Here is an 18,337-nt window from a genome sequence, read left to right as displayed (position 1 = left end):
TCACGTGAAAAGAACAAAGCAGCCTTGGCGGTTGCTAGGAGATGGGAGGGCTTGGCTTGGGAGGTTGTGCGCTTGAGTGAGTGATTGAATTGGTGGCACTGACACTTCTTAACCGTCTAATTTCTCCTGTTAGCTTTACAGGAAATGGATAGCAGAATCTAAAACAAATCAGAAGCGGTAGCCCTGTTTGCCAGTTTAAGTTAAAAATGACAGTGCTTTGTGGCACCTTAAAAACTAGCCGATCCGGAACGTAATCCCAAACATGTAAAATCCACAGAGTTAAATGGACCTTATTCTTTCCCAAGTAACTGTATATGGGATTGCAATTTTATTGTGGCGTGGCTAGGCCACCGAATTGCTACATAATAAGATCTGTTAATCTTAAACAGTGCAATCCTATGCCTATTTACTGAGAACTACAGTACTGTACTTAGAACAGCAGGGCAGGCAGCTGTGCACAGGATTGTCCTATGGTGTCACATGATTCTTTGTTGTAGTTTTTGAAGATATCAGATCAGTTTTAATTGAATTCACTTCTCAATAAGCGCCTTTAGAATATAGAGCACCGTTGACTTGAGCCCTGAACAAAATATCAAAACCCTATGAAGCCGGCTAGCAACGGCCTTTCATACTGGTGTGTGACAGAAAGCCTGCAGGTAAAGCTTCCCCTCCTTCTCCCCCCCGTGCTGGAGCAGTGACTGGGCTAGCTCCACCTACTAAATTTTTGGTTGTTAGGCAGCTGTGAGAGGCACATGACCTCTGCCAGAAAATAAAATTGGCATGATAGTGGCATGAGCCCGGGACGTTCAGATCCAAGGCTCTTGCAGCATAAACGCTTTTACTCGGGAGTAAATCCATGTATTGCAACAGGTTGCTTAAGCCTTAAGAGAGCTGATCTGCGCGCGCCTCCAAAGAGGCCCCGCCCCTTTGTCCTCCTGCTCCAAGCTAGGAATGTTGGAACGTTGGCATCTCCATGGCAACACGACGCTTTCCTCTCCCCCCCCCCTCCCCTCCGCGGACAGGTGTGGCGGCCCGGGAAGGCGGGTGTACAGACTGAGAAAGCCCTTTCTAGCGCTTCGAGTCCCCTGCGCTAGACAGAGGGTGGTGGGGATGCCGCTGAAAGTAGTGGTGGAGCTGCAGATTCATGCGGTGAGAGGGGCGGCAGAGGGAGCGGGGCGTGTGCAAGGCCAGCTGGGGAGAACCCCAGAAATGTAGCGGGGATATCACATTATATAATACATTTTCATTCCTATCTGAGAATCACTATCGGACAGATCGTGGCGCTCTTACTTTTTTGCATCCACTTAGGAGAGGGAAGGTTGCAGGGAGATCAGAGTAGGATAGCAGCACCTTGCTGACTTGGCTTCCTATTTCTTTCTGCAAAACTAACGGATTGATTTCCAAGAAAGAAAAGCCAGACCTCAACCATGAAAGCAATGCTCGGAAAGACTTGAAAACCCCGCCCTTCCCCAATCCAGATTGTGTGAGCATATGTGAGTGAGTGAGCGAGCAAGAGAAAAAGAAAGATTGCTGGCCCCCTACAAGTGCCTAGGGATTTTCTTGGCTTTAAAAGTGCTGTTTGGATACTTCAAAGTTTTCCCATCTGAGAATGCATGTGAAACAAAGTTACTCTTTTGATTACAAATATTGAGTTATCTGCACTGGTTGCTGTACAGATTTGGATTTCAGGTAATAGTTTTAAGAAATGCGAACAGCGCAGAATGTAAACTAGCTTTCCAAACTATTATTTTTCTTAGTTGTGCAAGATTCAGTCATGGAGGAAAGAGAGGAATGATTATACAATATCATCAAGCCAACATCTTGTGTAGTCTGAGAACTGCAGCCATTCACTATGGCATGTGGCTGTTTGACTCCCCAACAAAATGTCATTGCAATTCCTGCAAAAGCTTTTGGCTGATGTTGTCTGTTAGCTCTTCCTTCTCTTTCATGTGATTCATGACATATTTGGACTGAATAAATCTTTGAGTGATTCCGAGGTCTGTGATGATTGTGCCTAGAGCTGGCTCAAGACATTTTGCTGGCTGAGTTGGAGCAGCAAATGGAGCCTCCCCCAACTCTGATTTCAAGGTGCACAGTACCAAAGGACGGTCAAGTTATTTTGACATGTGAGTTAGAAAATCCCACAAGCAGCTCTCCTGGTTGCCCAATGGAAGTAACAAAATTCATGGCAGTAACAATACAATAATAATACATTAAATAACTAATCATTTGTTGCCCTTCATGATACTCAAAATCTTCCACCTGAGGTGTCCACCACACTTTGGGCCCAGCCCTGTGTGGCCACTATGAAGGCTGGTTTCCGCTTCTCTCATATGAGTAGCCAGTACAGTGTGGTGCCACTGTTCTCCTGACAGTGGTGGCTGTTTCTTCCTAATGGTAGGATCAGCTCTGGTTATGACTGCTATGTGTCCCACTACATTTGTTCATCGTTTTGCAATTGGTGGTAGGAAACAGCTACACACAGCCCCTTGACCTTCTTTTACACATTCTGCCACTGACTCCTTTTTAACTATTACGATTCTCTCTCTCATTAAAGGTCTCTTGCCCTGGTGTGTACTTGACAGAGAAGAGTGATGTTTATCTCCATGTTTGCATCCTGGGTCAGTGCAAGGAAACTGATTGCCTTCGACCCATCTTCCCTCTTTTGTTTCATGAGAAAATGTGGTTTGAAAAGGTAACCCAGGATTGTTGTCTAAGATGCCTTGGTTCTTTGAACATAGGGAGTGTTTTGCTGGATCAGGCCAAGATTTGACAGATGTCTCTGGGAAGCTCACAAGCAGCACACAAAAGGCAACAACCTTGTGTCGTCTTGAACATTTGTACACAATGATTATAAAGGAAGAGAGGATTTTGAATATCTTATATCCATTTTGTATTTGCCATGGGCAAGAGTAAAATGTTTTTTAAGAAGCAAGTATTGTTAACTATGAGACACAGGGCTCAGAGGCATCCTGGGGAAATTAAGATGTTGGTACCCAGCGTTTCTCTTTTCATCATCAGAATGCCTGTTAGCTCTTTTCACTGGTGTTGCCTACTGGTATCTGCCAAAATGCTGCAGCACTCCCTGGTAAGCCTGCTTGGGGAGAGAGTCGAGAGCAGCATGGGGGGTGGGGTGGAAACCTTACATGGCTCCTTCAAACATACCTTGTTAAATGGGATTTAAGATTTGTTCCAAATTCCTTTACCATGGCTTGCTTGGTCAGTGGCATTAGTTCTTGCCCATAGGGTAAGTGTTGTCATGTATATTAGACTATTTCAGTGCACTTTTCTTGGACTGCAAGGCTGCAATCCAATACATATCTACTCAGAAGTAAGCTCCATTGGGTTCAATGGAACTTACTCCCAGGTAAGCATGTACTGAATTGCAACCCTAGTTAATTTGATTGGTGGTAATCAACTTTACTTGATCAGTCACTGTAGTTCTTTTTATCCAGGGGTCTGCAAGTCAAAAACACACTTTTTAATTTGTCGGCTCTTTTACTTCAGATGTGTTAGCGTAATAGAGATTAAAAAATGGCAAAGAAGGCATTTCCTTCTAACAGTTGTTGTTCAATGCATTGTAATATATCTTGAACTTCCTTTGGTATGAGAAAAGCATTTTGCATATTGCAGCAATATGTAAATTTGTTTAAATGTAATCAAAAATTAGTTTGTTAAAACATTAGTTTTAATCACATGAAAAATTATTTAATCAGTTAGTAGCTTTAATGATTTAATAACACTCCTCAACTTTGCTTCTGTTTTGTAGGTATTTGAAAACGCTACAGATCCTATTGCTGTAGTAGAGCTGCTCGAAAGTAAGTATCCCAAAATGTATTATTTCTTATATCTGTAGATGAATATATTGTAGTTTAGTCTAGGTACCTAATGATATATCCAATGACATGATTTACATGTAATAGAAAACCATGGTTTCCTGCTATGTGAACAAGCTGCACAGGGCTCAGGCTCGGATGTGCATCTCTCCCCCATCTTCCTCTTTCACATGGCAGAAGATCATGAGATGAAAGCATTGTTGGGTAACATAAAGGTGAGTAAGAGAAATTGGAGGGCTGCATGGAGAAGGAGAGTCTGTGCTTTGTGGGTCTCAGCCAAATAGTCATTGTTTGTTGTATCTCTTAAGGTCTGGAAACTTGACTGACCTTGCATTGAAAGTATAGCTTAAATAATTCATATTTCTTTACCTATCATGAATAATATTGTTTATTCATCTTCTTTTAGAAAATGTAACAAGGTTTCGATTATCCGAACTGGTACCTTCAGGTAAACAGGGGAAACATATTCTTCACAACTTCAATAAACTCAGCAGTGAAAGAATGAATCTTGGATGATGTTGGGGTTAGAGATGCTGATTTTTTCCCCTCTAGTGTTTCAGTATCTGTTATTATTATTAGTTACTGATGAGGAGGTGATACTGGACAAAAATGTACATGCTATCGTATTCTAGACAAAATATGTTAATCAGTTCATGAAACCTAGCTGGCTGGTTATTTTTTGTTATCCTTGGTAAGTGAACACAGGGTGGCAGAATAAGCCTTCTGTAAGATTCAATCGAAAGTTGCTTAGACAGATTATAGAGTCATCTCGCTTACTGATTTGTAAGATCCATTTACTCTCAATAGAGGCTTTCAGGTGTATTTATTTTTCAGTAAGGTTAGTGAGATGTGGAATGATCCTTTTAATTCTTCAGACATTCAATGCAAATATTTTTTAAAATGTTATTTACTGAATTTGGCAAAATCAAATATATTTTCATTCCCACCAAATCCCCCTGCTCTATAATATATCTTTTAATTTAACTGCTAGTCTGATTCACTATATCTTGCGAGATCATTAAAATTCACAACTATTAAGTGATCAAACAGCAGAAAAAAATCAGAAAACTATGCAATGCATAGGTGTTGCAGTTGTCATCCGTAAAGATGAGGATGAAATATTCAGAGTCATTATACTTCATGTTATCGATTTTTCCCTTACGTCATTCAGGTGTGTTGCTTTTATTAAACTTCTAAGCATGTCAAGCTTGTTTTTATTTATTTACTTTAATAAAGAATTAGTTTTTGGTCCTGATGGATCCAGCAGAAAATTTTGGGGATTAAAATTTTTTGTTTTGTTTTAGAGAAAATGATAACAGCCATTTATGATTTTATGAAAACAACCATTACAGCAGAACAGCTCCCCCCCCACAAATCCTACCTTAATTCACTTTTTGATGTTCAAACCTTTCTTCACTTTTTGTTCAAATGTTATCTATAAACAGTTGCCAAGAAACAGAGAATAAAAGATGGTGATAAATGTTTTTTTAATATTACGTATTTCCTGATGGCACATATTTTTGAAAGTTGCTCACAAATCAGCTGGGCAGTTTGGCGTTGATTTTTTTATAATCATTCCTAACTCAAAATAGAAAGTGGGCATTTGTGTTAACTGGCTGATAGCTAGAAAAGGCATCCCGCTCTGATTTTGCTATCCTAAGTTAAATCATTTTTTACAAAAGAAAAGAAGTCTTTCTCATGAGATGTGGAATGACCAAACAATAAGAAAGGGGCTCTCCCTAATTTTGTGGCACTTTTGCTGCAGTAACTGCTAGGTGACCCTTATTTAAGTCTCTTTATGTATTTATTTCTCAGTAAGGCTAGTGATGAAACAAAATGGAATAAAAAGCCTCTTTCTTGCTTTCATGTTTGGGCACAGAAGGAAGTGTTACATGGTAGGATATGTGGAAGATTGGTATTTGGGTCCGAGCTATTTTAACTGAACTGACAGGTAGATGTGCCCTTTTTGTTAGGGTGCAATGTCCATCCCTGTTTCCTCATTCCGTGTTTAGAATCACACATGTTTATTTCTCAAGAGCATCTTGTTGTTATGAGGTATGGAGACAATCACAACAAATGCTGTTAAAACATGGTGGTCTACTTTCCCCCCAATTTAGACTGCAGTCCTATATCCACTTATCTGCAAATTAGTTATGTTGGACACAGTGGGACGTACTTCTGAGTAGACATGTATAAGATTGAACTGTACATTTTGAGTGTCAGCAAGAAGTGGCGTTTGAACCTTGCTTTTTCCAAAAATAAATTTGTTTGCTGTGCCACTGAAACCTAAATTAGACCCCTACTGAGGAGGTGCTTGAAAGTTTGAGACAAGATTTTCAGGTGATAGCAAATGCTTCAAGATAATGAAGTGGGAAATATGATTAAATAAGAATTATGCTTCCCTCAACACTGGGAGAGTGGGGGAACAAACGGCAGATAAAATCTCATAGCACATAAGAGACACATAACATAATAATTAGGCATCATTTTATTTATCTATGCTTCCCGTGGATTGGCTTCAGTTATAATCAGGGGAAGTGGTAACTTGCTTCACTACATGTGAAGCATGGATCTTTTGCCTCAGAAGTGAGTAGAGCTACTTGGAGACTCCAGGTGTCCTTTACTTTCTGGTATAGCTAAAAATTGTGCTAGCTGATTTTTTCTAGTAATTAAAATACTGATTTTTAAATTGTTGCAATCCACCCTGGAACCTGCAAATGAAGGGCAGGTAATAAATAAATTTCATCATCATCATCTCTGAATATCCTGTGGTCTGTTGGCCACTACTCAAGCAGGCTGAATAGGATCCTGCCCCTTTCCTGCCTTACCTTTGTTTTTGAATGTTTTGATGAACCTTGGAGAGTTCAACACTCTTGATCAGAGACTGATTGAAAACAGGGAGGAAGGCTGCTGGCTAAGTTGTGCCTCCAGAGGCCAATCTGCTTACACAATGCAGCAGCATATCTGACTGAACCATTTTACACAGTTATTGAGACCTAATCTATGTTTCCACTAGAGAGAGAGAGAAAGATGGAGACATTGTGCATAGCTATTGGAAAACATTAGCTTAGTAGCCTTTAGCCATTCATGACAAATACTTCTGTCAAAAGCAAAGCACAATCAAAGGCAGATTGATGTCAGCTGGAACTTTCCTCATAATACCATGAGCAGCTGAGGGATGGGGGTTAATCCATATTAGGAGTTTAGAAGACGGAAAGGATTCAATCCCATCTCTTCTCCCATGTGTTGCAGTCCCAATCCAGTTGTTGCCCATTCTGCAGCTCCTATTTACTAAAAACTCAGAAGTGCCTGAATAATGTCACATGCAGTTTGATCCTGAGTTAGAGGGGTCTCTGTAAGGTCATTGGAACTCCTTATGCTCTTAAAGTGGTCATTCATTTCAATTTTCAATCACAAAGAAAATCCACTAGGAGGTGCTTTTCTTGATCTCCTAGATAATTAGTTACCCATCCCACTGCATCACATATATGCTAGTGGCTGGAATTTCTCTTGCACCAGCACCTCGTTCTCCCAATCATGTGCATGGATTTTATGCACACGTGTTATGCTCTGTTCAACAGAATGTTTATTGGAGAAGAGTTGAATTTATTCTGGAAAAAAATCCTTTTTGAGTTATGGCTATGAAGAGGGCTTGTGTTCCTTTGTGGAGAACTGGTTACGGTGTTTTTGTGTCTTACCCTAGCAATCTCTCTCCTTTTATTTCATATCTCAGAGAGAGAAGATATTGCATTTTATGAGGACAATACTCGAGATTTTCTATTTCCAGAGCCCAAATTGACTCCTACATATCCTGGAGTGGACAGAGAGTTACTAATGAATACTCATCCTTCTTTCCCAGTAAGTGGTTCTGGAATGGGATTGCTCATGTGTATCCCAAGGTCTGCTCAGTAGCCTGTTCTTATTCATGTCACACCTCTTTCTAAAATTTGGAAGTAAGCATTTATAGTGCCTTGCAAAAGTAATCAGACCCCTAACCAATGCTCTCATATTACTGAATTACAAATGGTACATTGTAATTTTATTCTGTATGATATTTTATTTTGAAACACTGAAATTCATGATCAATTATTGTAAGGTGACATTGGTTTTATGTTGGGAAATATTTGTAAGAAACATAAAAAACTGAAACATGTTGCTTGCATAAGTATTCAACCCCCAAACATTAATATTTGGTGGAGCCACCTTTTGCTGCAATAACAGCTTTAAACCTTTTGGGGTAGGTATGTACCAGCTTTGCACACACCTTTGGAGGGATTTTGCCCCATTCTTCTTGGCAGATTTGCTCCAGTTCGTTTAGGTTGGTTGGGCGTCGCTTGTGGACCACAATTTTCAAAGAGCGCCATAGATTGTCAACGGGATTGAGATCAGGACTTTGACTGGGCCATTGTAGGACATTCACCTTTTGGATCTTGAGCCACTCCAATGTTGCTTTGGCCTTCTGCTTGGGATCATTGTCCTGCTGAAAATTGAATTTCCTCTCAGGTTTCAGTTTTTTAGTGGACTGGAGCAGGTTCTCTTGCAGTATTTCCCTGTATTTTGCTCTATCCATTCTTCCTTTGATTTTAACAAGATGCCCAGTCTCTGCTGATGAGAAGTATTCCCACAGCACGATTCTACCACCACCATACTTCACTGTAGGAATGGTGTGTCTTGAGGCATGGGCAGTTTTAGGTTTGCACCACACATAGCACTTTGAGTTTTGGTCAAAAAGCTCTATGTTGGTCTCATCTGACCACAAAACCTTTTCCCACATCACAGTTGGGGCACTCTCATGCTTTCTGGCAAACTCCAGGCATGCTTTCCGATGGTACTTTTTGAGTAATGTTGTTTTTCTTGCCACCCTCCCATTCAGGCCAGGGTTATGCAGAGCTCTTGATATGGTTGACTGGTGCACTATGACTCCATTCCCAGCCACTGAACTCTGTAGCTCCTTCAAAGTGATTATTGGCCTCTCTGTGGCTTCTCTCACAAGTGCTCACAAGTGCTGAGTTTTGAGGGACGGTGTGATGATCCTCTATTATTGTATATATGGTAAGTGCTGTTTGTATAGGAGATACATGGTAAGTGGAATGTAAGAGGAAGGGGGAGTGAATGGGCAGTAGAATGCTGGATGATTGGCTGAATGTTTAAAATGGCTGACAGTATAAAAGGAAGAGTGACAGTGGAATCTGAGGGGGGAGAAGAGAAAGAGTGGGTTGTTTGGTGGGTTTGAGAGAGTGGTTTGTCAGGAGAGCGTGGAGAAGGAGGGGGGTGGAGTTCGGATTAGTATTAGATAAAACCATATGCTTATGTGCCTTATGAAGAAATCTTGTTAGCTTGTTATCTGTGTTATTTAATAAATACTTAATTTGGTTTACCAAAGGCCTGATCCTTGGCTGGGGTTTCACAGACCAGAAGGGAGGGTGAGGTAAATACCAAGGCTGAAGGATAATATGGTGGCAGCGGGGAAGGGAAGAATAACACCACAAGTATTCAGAGCAAACCAGAATTATAAGCAGTCTGAGTAAATCAAAGGGATTGGGGACAGCTTAAGCACTCAGTCACAGAGGTAACCAGATTGAGGGAGACTCAGGCAGAGTCTCTGGGAATACTGGTTATAGGACGTGACTGGTGGTGCTGCCTAGCAGGGGGATCTGTTGAGATCTGTGCTAGAGCGGGGAGAGAAACCATAAGAGAGGACGGTCCGGACTGGTGGAGTCCCTGGTGGTGCCTAGAGACAGGCAGTAACCACGAGCAGGTAGGAGCCTGACAGGGAGAGCCAGGGAAGGAAGCCTCACATGTGGTGGTAGCGGTGGGATGGAAGAATAACACCACAAGTATTCAGAGCAAACCAGAATTATAAGCAGTCTGAGTAAATCAAAGGGATTGGGGACAGCTTAAGCACTCAGTCACAGAGGTAACCAGATTGAGGGAGACTCAGGCAGAGTCTCTGGAAATACTGGTTATAGGACGTGACTGGTGGTGCTGCCTAGCAGGGGGATCTGTTGAGATCTGTGCTAGAGCGGGGAGAGAAACCATAAGAGAGGACGGTCCGGACTGGTGGAGTCCCTGGTGGTGCCTAGAGACAGGCAGTAACCACGAGCAGGTAGGAGCCTGACAGGGAGAGCCAGGGAAGGAGGCGTCACAGACGGCCTTTTCTTGGCAATGCCTGGGTGGTGTGATGCAGCTTCCATTTCCTGATTATTGATCCAACTGTGCTCACTGGGATATCCAAACACTTGGATATTATTTTGTACCCTTTTCCTAATCTATGCATTTGTATTACATTATCTCTCACTTCTGTAGAATGCTCTTTGGCCTTCCTTTTCCTTCAGATCCACAGCCTGAACAATGATCCTTCAACAGTGGCGTTTTTATATGCTCTCATATTACTGAATTACAAATGATACATTGTAATTTCGTTCTGTATGATATTTTATTTTGAAACACTGAAACTCAAAATCAATTATTGTAAGGTAACATTGGTTTTATGTTTATTTTATTTATTTATTTATTTATTTATTTAATTTATATACTGCCCGACTAGCAATAGCTCTCTGGGCGGTGAACATAAAATAGCATAAAAATACAATGAATAACAAAATAATACTAAAATACAATCATCAATCCAATACAATAAACATTTTAAAAAGTAAATCAGTGTAACTTAAAATGCTTCAGAGAATAGGAAGGTTTTGACCTGGCGCCGGAAGGAGAGCAGAGTCGGCGCCAGGCGTACTTCCTCGGGGAGACTGTTCCATAGTTCGGGGGCCACCACTGAGAAGGCCTTAGATCTTGTCATCACCCTCCGGGCCTCCCTGTGAGTTGGAACCCGGAGGAGGGCCTTCGTAGCAGAACGTAGTGCATGGGCCGGTTCATATCGGAAGAGGCGTTCCACAAGGTATCGTGGTCCCGCACCGTATAAGGCTTTATAGGTTAATACCAACACTTTGAATCTAGCCCGGCAACATATTGGCAACCAGTGCAAGCTGGCCAGAACAGGTGTTATATGCTCGGACCGCTTGGTCCTTGTCAGCAATCTGGCCGCCGCATTTTGCACTAGTTGTAGCTTCCGAACTGTCTTCAAAGGTAGCCCTACGTAAAGCGCATTACAGTAATCCAAACGTGAGGTTACCAGAGCATGTACCACTGATGTAAGGTCCTCTTTACTCAAATAGGGACGTAGCTGGGCTACCAACCGAAGTTGGTAAAACGCATTCCTAACCACCGAGGCTACTTGAGCCTCAAGTGAGAGGGAAGAGTCTAAAAAGACTCCCAGACTACGAACCCGGTCCTTTAGGGGGAGTGTAACCCCGTCCAGGACAGGGTATATATCCACCATCCGATCAGAGAACCCGTCCACCAACAGCATCTCAGTCTTGTCTGGATTGAGCTTCAGTTTGTTAACTCTCATCCAGTCCATTGTCGTGGCCAGGCAACGGTTCAGCAAATCGACAGCCTCACCTGAAGAAGATGAAAAGGAGAAGTAGAGCTGCGTGTCATCAGCATACTGATGACAACGCACTCCAAAACTCCTGATGACCTCTCCCAACGGCTTCATGTAGATATTAAAAAGCAGGGGGGACAAAACTGACCCCTGCGGGACCCCATATTGGAGAGCCCGCGGTGTCGAGCAATGTTCCCCAAGCACTACCTTCTGGAGACGACCCGCCAAGTAGGAGCGGAACCACTGCCAAGCAGTACCTCCAACTCCCAACTCTGCGAGCCTCTCCAGAAGGATACCATGGTCGATGGTATCAAAAGCCGCTGAGAGATCAAGGAGAATCAACAGAGTTACACTCCCTCTGTCTCTTTCCCGACATAGGTCATCGTACAGGGCGACCAAGGCTGTCTCAGTGCCAAAACCGGGCCTAAAACCCGATTGAAATGGATCTAGATAATCAGTTTCATCCAATAGCGCCTGGAGCTGGCCAGCAACCACCCGTTCCAAGACCTTGCCCAGGAATGGAACATTCGCCACTGGCCTGTAGCTGTTAAAATTATCAGGTCCAAGGAAGGCTTTTTCAGGAGTTGGGAAATGTTTGTAAGAAACAAAAAACTGAAACATGTTGCTTGCATAAGTATTCAACCCCTGTGCTGTGGAAGCTCCCAGTTTACACAGATGAAATAAATTGACCTATTGAGGACACAGTTACCTTACCATTGGCCTCCACCTGTGACCATTTAAGTTGCTGTCACGTTGTCAGGATAAAAACGCCACTGTTGAAGGATCATTGTTCAGGCTGTGGATCTGAAAGAAAAGGAAGACCAAAGAGCATTCTGCAGAAGTGAGAGATAATGTAATACAGATGCATAGACTAGGAAAAAATAATATCCAAGTGTATGAATATTGCCAAGAAAAGGCTGTCCCTCAAAACTCAACACTTGAGCAAGAAGGAGCCTTGTGAGAGAAGTCACAGAGAGGCCAATAATCATTTTGAAGGAGCTACAGAGTTCAGTGGCTGGGAGTGGAGTAATGGTGCACCAGTTAACCATATCAAGAGCTCTGTATAACACTGGCCTGTATGGGAGAGTGGCAAGAAAGAAGCCATTAGTCAAAAAGTACCATCTGAAAGCATGCCTGGAGTTTGCCAGAAAGCATGAGAGTGCCCCAACTGTGATGTGGGAAAAGGTTTTGTGGTCAGATGAGACCAACATAGAGCTTTTTGACCAAAACTCAAAGCACTATGTTTGGCACAAACCTAACACTGCCCATGCCTCAAGACACACCATCCCCACAGTGAAGTATGGTGGTGGCAGCATCGTGCTGTGGGGATGCTTCTCATCAGCAGGGACTAGGCATCTTGCTAAAATGGAAGGAAGAATGGATGGAGCAAAATACAGGGCAATACTGTAAGAGAACCTGCTTCAGACCACTAAAAAACTGAAACCTGAGAGGAAATTCATTTTTCAACGGGACAATGATCTCAAGCACAAGGCCAAAGCAACATTGGAGTGGCCCAATAACAAAAAGGTGAATGTCCTACAGTGGCCCAGTCAAAGTCCTGATTTCAATCCCATTGACAATCTATGGCGCTCTTTGAAAATTGCAGTCCACAAGCGATGTCCAACTAACCTGAAAGAAACTGGAGCAAATCTGCCAAGAAGAATGGGGCAAAATCCTTCCAAAGCTGTGTGCAAAGCTGGTACATACCTACCCCAAAAGGCTTAAAGCTGTTATTGCAGCGAAAGGTGGCTCCACCAAATATTAATGTTTGGGGGTTGAATACTTATGTAAGCAACGTGTTTCAGTTTTTTATGTTTCTTACAAACATTTCCCAACATAAGACCAATGTCACCTTACAATAATTTCAGTGTTTTAAAATAAAATATCATACAGAATGAAATTACAATGTACTGTTTATAATTCAGTAATATGAGAGCATTGGTCAGGGGTCTGATTACTTTTGCAAAGCAGTGTATTTCTGTTTGTTTCATATTCATCCTGATTTCTATTAAGCTCTGAAATAGTCCTTTAAAAAAATTACCAGCATTAGGAGATTATTTTTTAAAAAAATAAAAATTAAATTTATATCTTGCCCTTCCTCCCAGAAGGAGCCCAGGGCAGCAAATGCTTTAAAAATAAATGTTTAAAACATCTTTTAAAAAATCGGCAAACAGTGTCAACACAGATGCAGGTTGGGATAAGGTCTCTACTTAAAAGGCTTGTTGAAAGAGGAAGGTCTTCAATAGGTGCTAAAAAGACAAGAGAGATGGTGCCTAATATTTAAGGGGAGTGAATTCCAAAAGGTAGGTGCCATAACACGAAAGGTCCATTTTCTATGTTCTGAGGAATTGCTGACATATTTTCTCGGGGAATTTGCTGCTTGCTATTGTCAGTTTTGTGTATAGCAGACTGGCAGCCTACTCCTCTGCATGTTTACTCAGAAGTAAGTTCCACAGAGTTCAGTGAGAAGTACTTTGAGGTATGCATTGGACTGCAACTATATAATCTTGGTCCACTTCATATTCTTATGAAGCTTAAAAAAATTCTAACATATGTAACTACTTGACAGGCCAACCCTTTTCATGTTTACAAAGAATCAAGTTCCACCAAACCAAATGGGGCTTAATCCCATATGTGGGAATTTATGCTGCAATTCTAAATACACTTGCTAGAGAGCAAGTCGCATTGAACTAAGTGGGACAGGACTTATTTCTGAATAAGCATGATTGCCTTGTGAATGATTAAATAGCTAAACCCAAGCTGTTTTACATCTTAATGTAATTCAGGTCTCAGCAGGTAGCAAAGTGACTTTTTGAAAGAACTGTTACAGAGATACTGGGTTAATTGAATTTTCTTTCATTATGGTGGAATGTTTCAAATAAATGTGTATATTTAAAAGTCACAATGGCAGCATTTATCAGATATGTTTGGTAGGTCAAGAACAGTTTATCTGTAATGAGTACGATGGCCAGATGCAAATGAGAGTAGTAATATAATGTAAGTAATGTAAAAGCATAGTTTGCCTGGCAAGCTATGCTTGCTGACATTCCTATACTTGTAATTCAATAGACTCACTCCCAGGTAAGTGTGTATAGGACTTATAGCCTAAGTGATCTTCAAGTGATTCTATATATTTTTTGTTACCTGCAGTAACTACAGTGAAAAAATGGTTGGCCTGTCTGAAACATTGGCAATTAAAGAACAGTCTTACATGAATAAACTTCCACTGGAGGCATCTGATATGCTTGCATTGCCACTATATGCATGCTTACTGGGACACAAGTCCCATTGATTTCAATGAGACTTACTCCCAAGTAAGCATTAACTGCCAATTTGAATTTTCCCCAACAGTGAGGTCTTACAAATGTTCCATCTTCCTGGTATTCTTTTAAACCAAGATGAGAGTAACACGATATGCAGTTTTAGCTCCTGTGCTGCTTTCAAGTGTGATGATTCACTTTGTTTGTTTACACTAATTTCTCATCCTTTTCAAATCTTTAAGGGCATTGCACCAAAATTAGAGTTTTCCACAAGAACAACTATTACAGAACTACCACTTCTGTCCAGAAGATGGTATCGTGTAAGTAATTTTAACTAATTAAATTAAATATAGAAGGCAATAATTTCAGTCACACTTAATCTCACTTAATTCCTCATTACATCAATGCATTTACTATCATATAACAATCTGCATTTGAAAATCCTACTAGATGTCTGGCTAAATTGTAGTTTTAGGACTTGCCCTGGAATCTGGACCATTTTTTATTTGTTTTGTAAGTACTATTTGACATTTTGAATTGTTTTATTTTTATTTTATTGATTATTGAATATATGATGTTTTAATGTTTTTAAATTCTATTGGATGTACAATGTATTAATGTGTTTGTGTATATTTTGACCCATGGTTACAATGTTAAACTTATTTACATAACAATCACGGCAATTTTGCATCTAGGCAGCTCTCTCAAACTTTTGCTCAGGTTTATTTATTTATTTCATTTATGAATAACTTCTCATAAGGCATCCAAAAGCAATTTACAATATAATAAAATATATAAAACAGTTACATATAATAGACCAGTTAAAATAAATGCATATATAAAAACAATTTTAAAAAATGTGAAAACAGTTTAAAACAACAGCACATACATAAAATCAGTTCATATCTAAGACAGATACCAACTATCCTCAGCAGCAGAAGACTGTAACCATTTAAGCTTTTGATCATCCCCAAAGAGTTACTCTTGTTGGAAGTTGTTTTGAGGCCTGTCAAGCCTTTGATCCTGTCCCTAGGTATGTTCTAAATCAAATGTCATTGCTTTCAGGAGCTCTTCTGTAGAGGTCTTATAGCATTTTCTCACATTTAACTGGAGTAATTTGTAGGCATCTGTCCACCATGTAAGCCCAAGAATCCACCAGTCATGTTGTCATACATCTGTCCACATGTAGTCAAAGGCTCCACAAAGCTTAGTTACCAGCAACTAGCTTCATGCAACTAGTCCCAAATGCAATCAGTCACCTGTCATTATCATTAGATGCATCCAGCCTTTTTTCTTTTGTTGTTGCTGTGTGAGATACTTTGCTTTTTTTGTATTATGATTTGATTGCTTCCATATAAAAAATTAATCATCTATAAATATATATTTTATATATTCCCATTCAGTAGGGCTCAGAAAAATATTACAATGTAAATGGATGTAGAAAGCTACATACAAGCATGCATCTGCCTTTTGGGATTGGGCAAAAAACAATTAAACCAATTAAATAATAATTGTTGATTAATCATCAGCCTTCTTATTCAATAAATCAGTTACATTTGAATACTTAATTAAGAATGACTTAACAGTAAGTGGTAGCTTTGGGTTATTAAATTGTGAGAAATCTCAAAATGGCACTTACATTGGGAGTGTGGCAATATGGTAATATATTCATATTTTTGTATAAAAAGACAAAAGAGGTTGTCTTTATTCTTGTGAGAGGAAATAATAGCATATTTACAAATGTCTGCTGATAGTTGCTGTGTTGTACCTGATCCGAAAGCAGCAGGGATATCCATTCAATACCCTTCATGACCTCTTGCTCTAACACAGGCATCAGAACCTAAATAAGTTTTCTCTTGGGGCTCAGTTTTCCTATTTGCTGAATGGTTTTGATGACGTGCTCTTTATTTTCAGCTTCCACACCCTTCAGTGGGAAATGAGCTTACTGAAATGTAGTTTGGAGAATAACCTTTTAGAGCGCAAAAGCCAGAATGCAAAGCTATCAAACTTGGATTAAATGTGTATAGAAAAAGATAAACAACTCGCTTTCTGACACTAAACTTATTTAATTAAACATGTCCCCATCTTAATATGAAGGCAAATTCTACCCTCAAATGTTTGAGATTCCAGCAGCTGAAACCTTTGGGCACATCTATAAGGACTTGATTTTGTTGCAAATATACTCAAATCAGGTGTATTTGGGGAACAAATTATGAAAAATAACCATGACTATCATGCTTCGCTTGTAGTCTTATCAGAGGCATCTGACTGGCTCCTCTTGGAAACAGAAACAGAATTCTGGACTAGATGGTCCCTTGATGTGATCTAGAGAGGCAATGCACAGGCTCTCTTTTTATGTAATAATTCCTGACTTGCAATCCATACACTGTGGGTGTTTTAAATTGTGCTGGTCACAAACTTGTTCATGTGATTAACAGAGAGGATTCTTGGCTTTGTAGTCTTCACAGTTAGTTTCTTACTGTTGACGTGGTGTTGTCCTGAGAGAAAAAGTATCTGCCTTTTCCAAGGACATTTCTCTCTTTTTTTTTTGCCTGTCCAGTCTGAAGCCTAGTCAGGGCTTGCTGTTGTTTGGAAATTTCCTCTGCCATATCTATTACCTTCTGTAGCTAGGTCTCCAGGTAGCAGGCATAGGCATTAATGTATTTTGCAGGACAGAAATAAAATCAGGTTACGAAGGGCTGCTTCAGCATCACCCCAGCGAAGGAGCATCTCACCAGCACGATGCAGGACGATAAAGAATAAGGGCTGTACACGATTTACAAGATCCTTAGAATCCCGCTCTCCATCTCCAAGTCCATCAAGACGCCTTCAGGAGCTTTGCAGAGAAAGTCAGCAGCAGACATCTCCTCTGAGCTTGAGGTCTGCTAAGTTCAAGGCAGAAACAGACCACAGGCCACCTTTTGTAGTTAGACATGTAAGTCCTGAGAATGATGTAACAAAGTTAACTTTTAAAAATTGTTTGGAGTATCCTTTTTCCTAGCAGAAGACAAAAGGAATGTCCGGGGGAATTGGAGTCCCACAAAGTGAATGCTGCATAAAAATATTGTTATTTTGTGTACTGTTTTATATACAAAAGGCATAATCACCCATGGTAGAAATAGGCAGAACCTGCCAGGTTCAATCAATAACATTAAAAAGGTAGGGATTTTGAATTAATGATGGGTTCCAATTTGTAATTAATTCTGGTCCCACTGTGGAGTCCAAATTGATTACAAATGGTCTAATTTATGCTGATGGCATCACTGGAATGTGGCAGGGCCTGGAGGCCTCCAAGTAGGTTAACGGCTGCATGGTAGTGGTCTGGAGAAAGGGGGGGCAATACCACATTCAGGCCATAGCCTTCTGAGAACCCTGGATGCTACGCTACATGCTTAAGCTTCTTGACATGATGAGAAATGTAGTTCCATGCGCCAATACGCAAACTTCCTCCAGGCACTCTATAGGCAGCCTCCTTGGAAACCTCTAGGCACTGGTATCCTGCAAGGCCTGCAGATGAGCCTTTGCAACCGCTGACATGTCTAGCCATTATGCAACACTGGCTATTAATGCTATTAATTTGATAGGCTAGTGCTGGAAAGGACAAAACAATTAGTGCTGGAACTGACCGCCTACATATTTTCATAGTCCAGAGCACATTCTGCAGAAGCAAGCAAGATGCATTAGACAAAGGTTTAATTCAGCAGAGTATTACATCAAGATGATTAATTCAGACAAGCCATTTCAGGAATCCCAGGTGTTAAGTGTTTATTTTCCAGGGTATCAGACAATAAATA

At 40.7% G+C, this 18,337-nt stretch overlaps 1 protein-coding gene across 5 annotated transcripts in view; it reads left to right on the top strand.

Annotated features, from left to right (window-relative positions):
• The first annotated feature begins 76 nt into the window (after positions 1-76).
• SPATA6L (spermatogenesis associated 6 like) overlaps positions 77-18,337 on the top strand; it is a 41,034-nt gene continuing 22,773 nt past the window's right edge. Inside the window, exons 1-7 of one of the 5 annotated variants that reach the window (XM_061629249.1) lie at positions 77-656; positions 2,558-2,695; positions 3,770-3,818; positions 4,243-4,284; positions 7,570-7,694; positions 14,786-14,863; positions 17,215-17,478. In XM_061629249.1, the coding sequence (XP_061485233.1) occupies positions 603-656; positions 2,558-2,695; positions 3,770-3,818; positions 4,243-4,284; positions 7,570-7,694; positions 14,786-14,863; positions 17,215-17,478 (750 nt within the window). In that variant the 5' untranslated portion in view covers positions 77-602. Of the gene's footprint in view, positions 657-739; positions 1,150-1,202; positions 1,690-2,557; positions 2,696-3,769; positions 3,819-4,242; positions 4,285-7,569; positions 7,695-14,785; positions 14,864-17,214; positions 17,479-18,337 lie in introns of those variants that run through there. The other 4 variants (XM_061629228.1, XM_061629264.1, XM_061629257.1 and 1 more) reach the window with 4 other exon arrangements.

The sequence above is a fragment of the Rhineura floridana genome, chromosome 1, assembly GCF_030035675.1.
Source record: "Rhineura floridana isolate rRhiFlo1 chromosome 1, rRhiFlo1.hap2, whole genome shotgun sequence".
NCBI classification, from domain to species: Eukaryota; Metazoa; Chordata; class Lepidosauria; order Squamata; family Rhineuridae; genus Rhineura; species Rhineura floridana.
The sequence above is the reverse complement of the archived record's forward strand: the minus strand, read 5'-3'. Positions and strand labels throughout refer to the sequence as shown.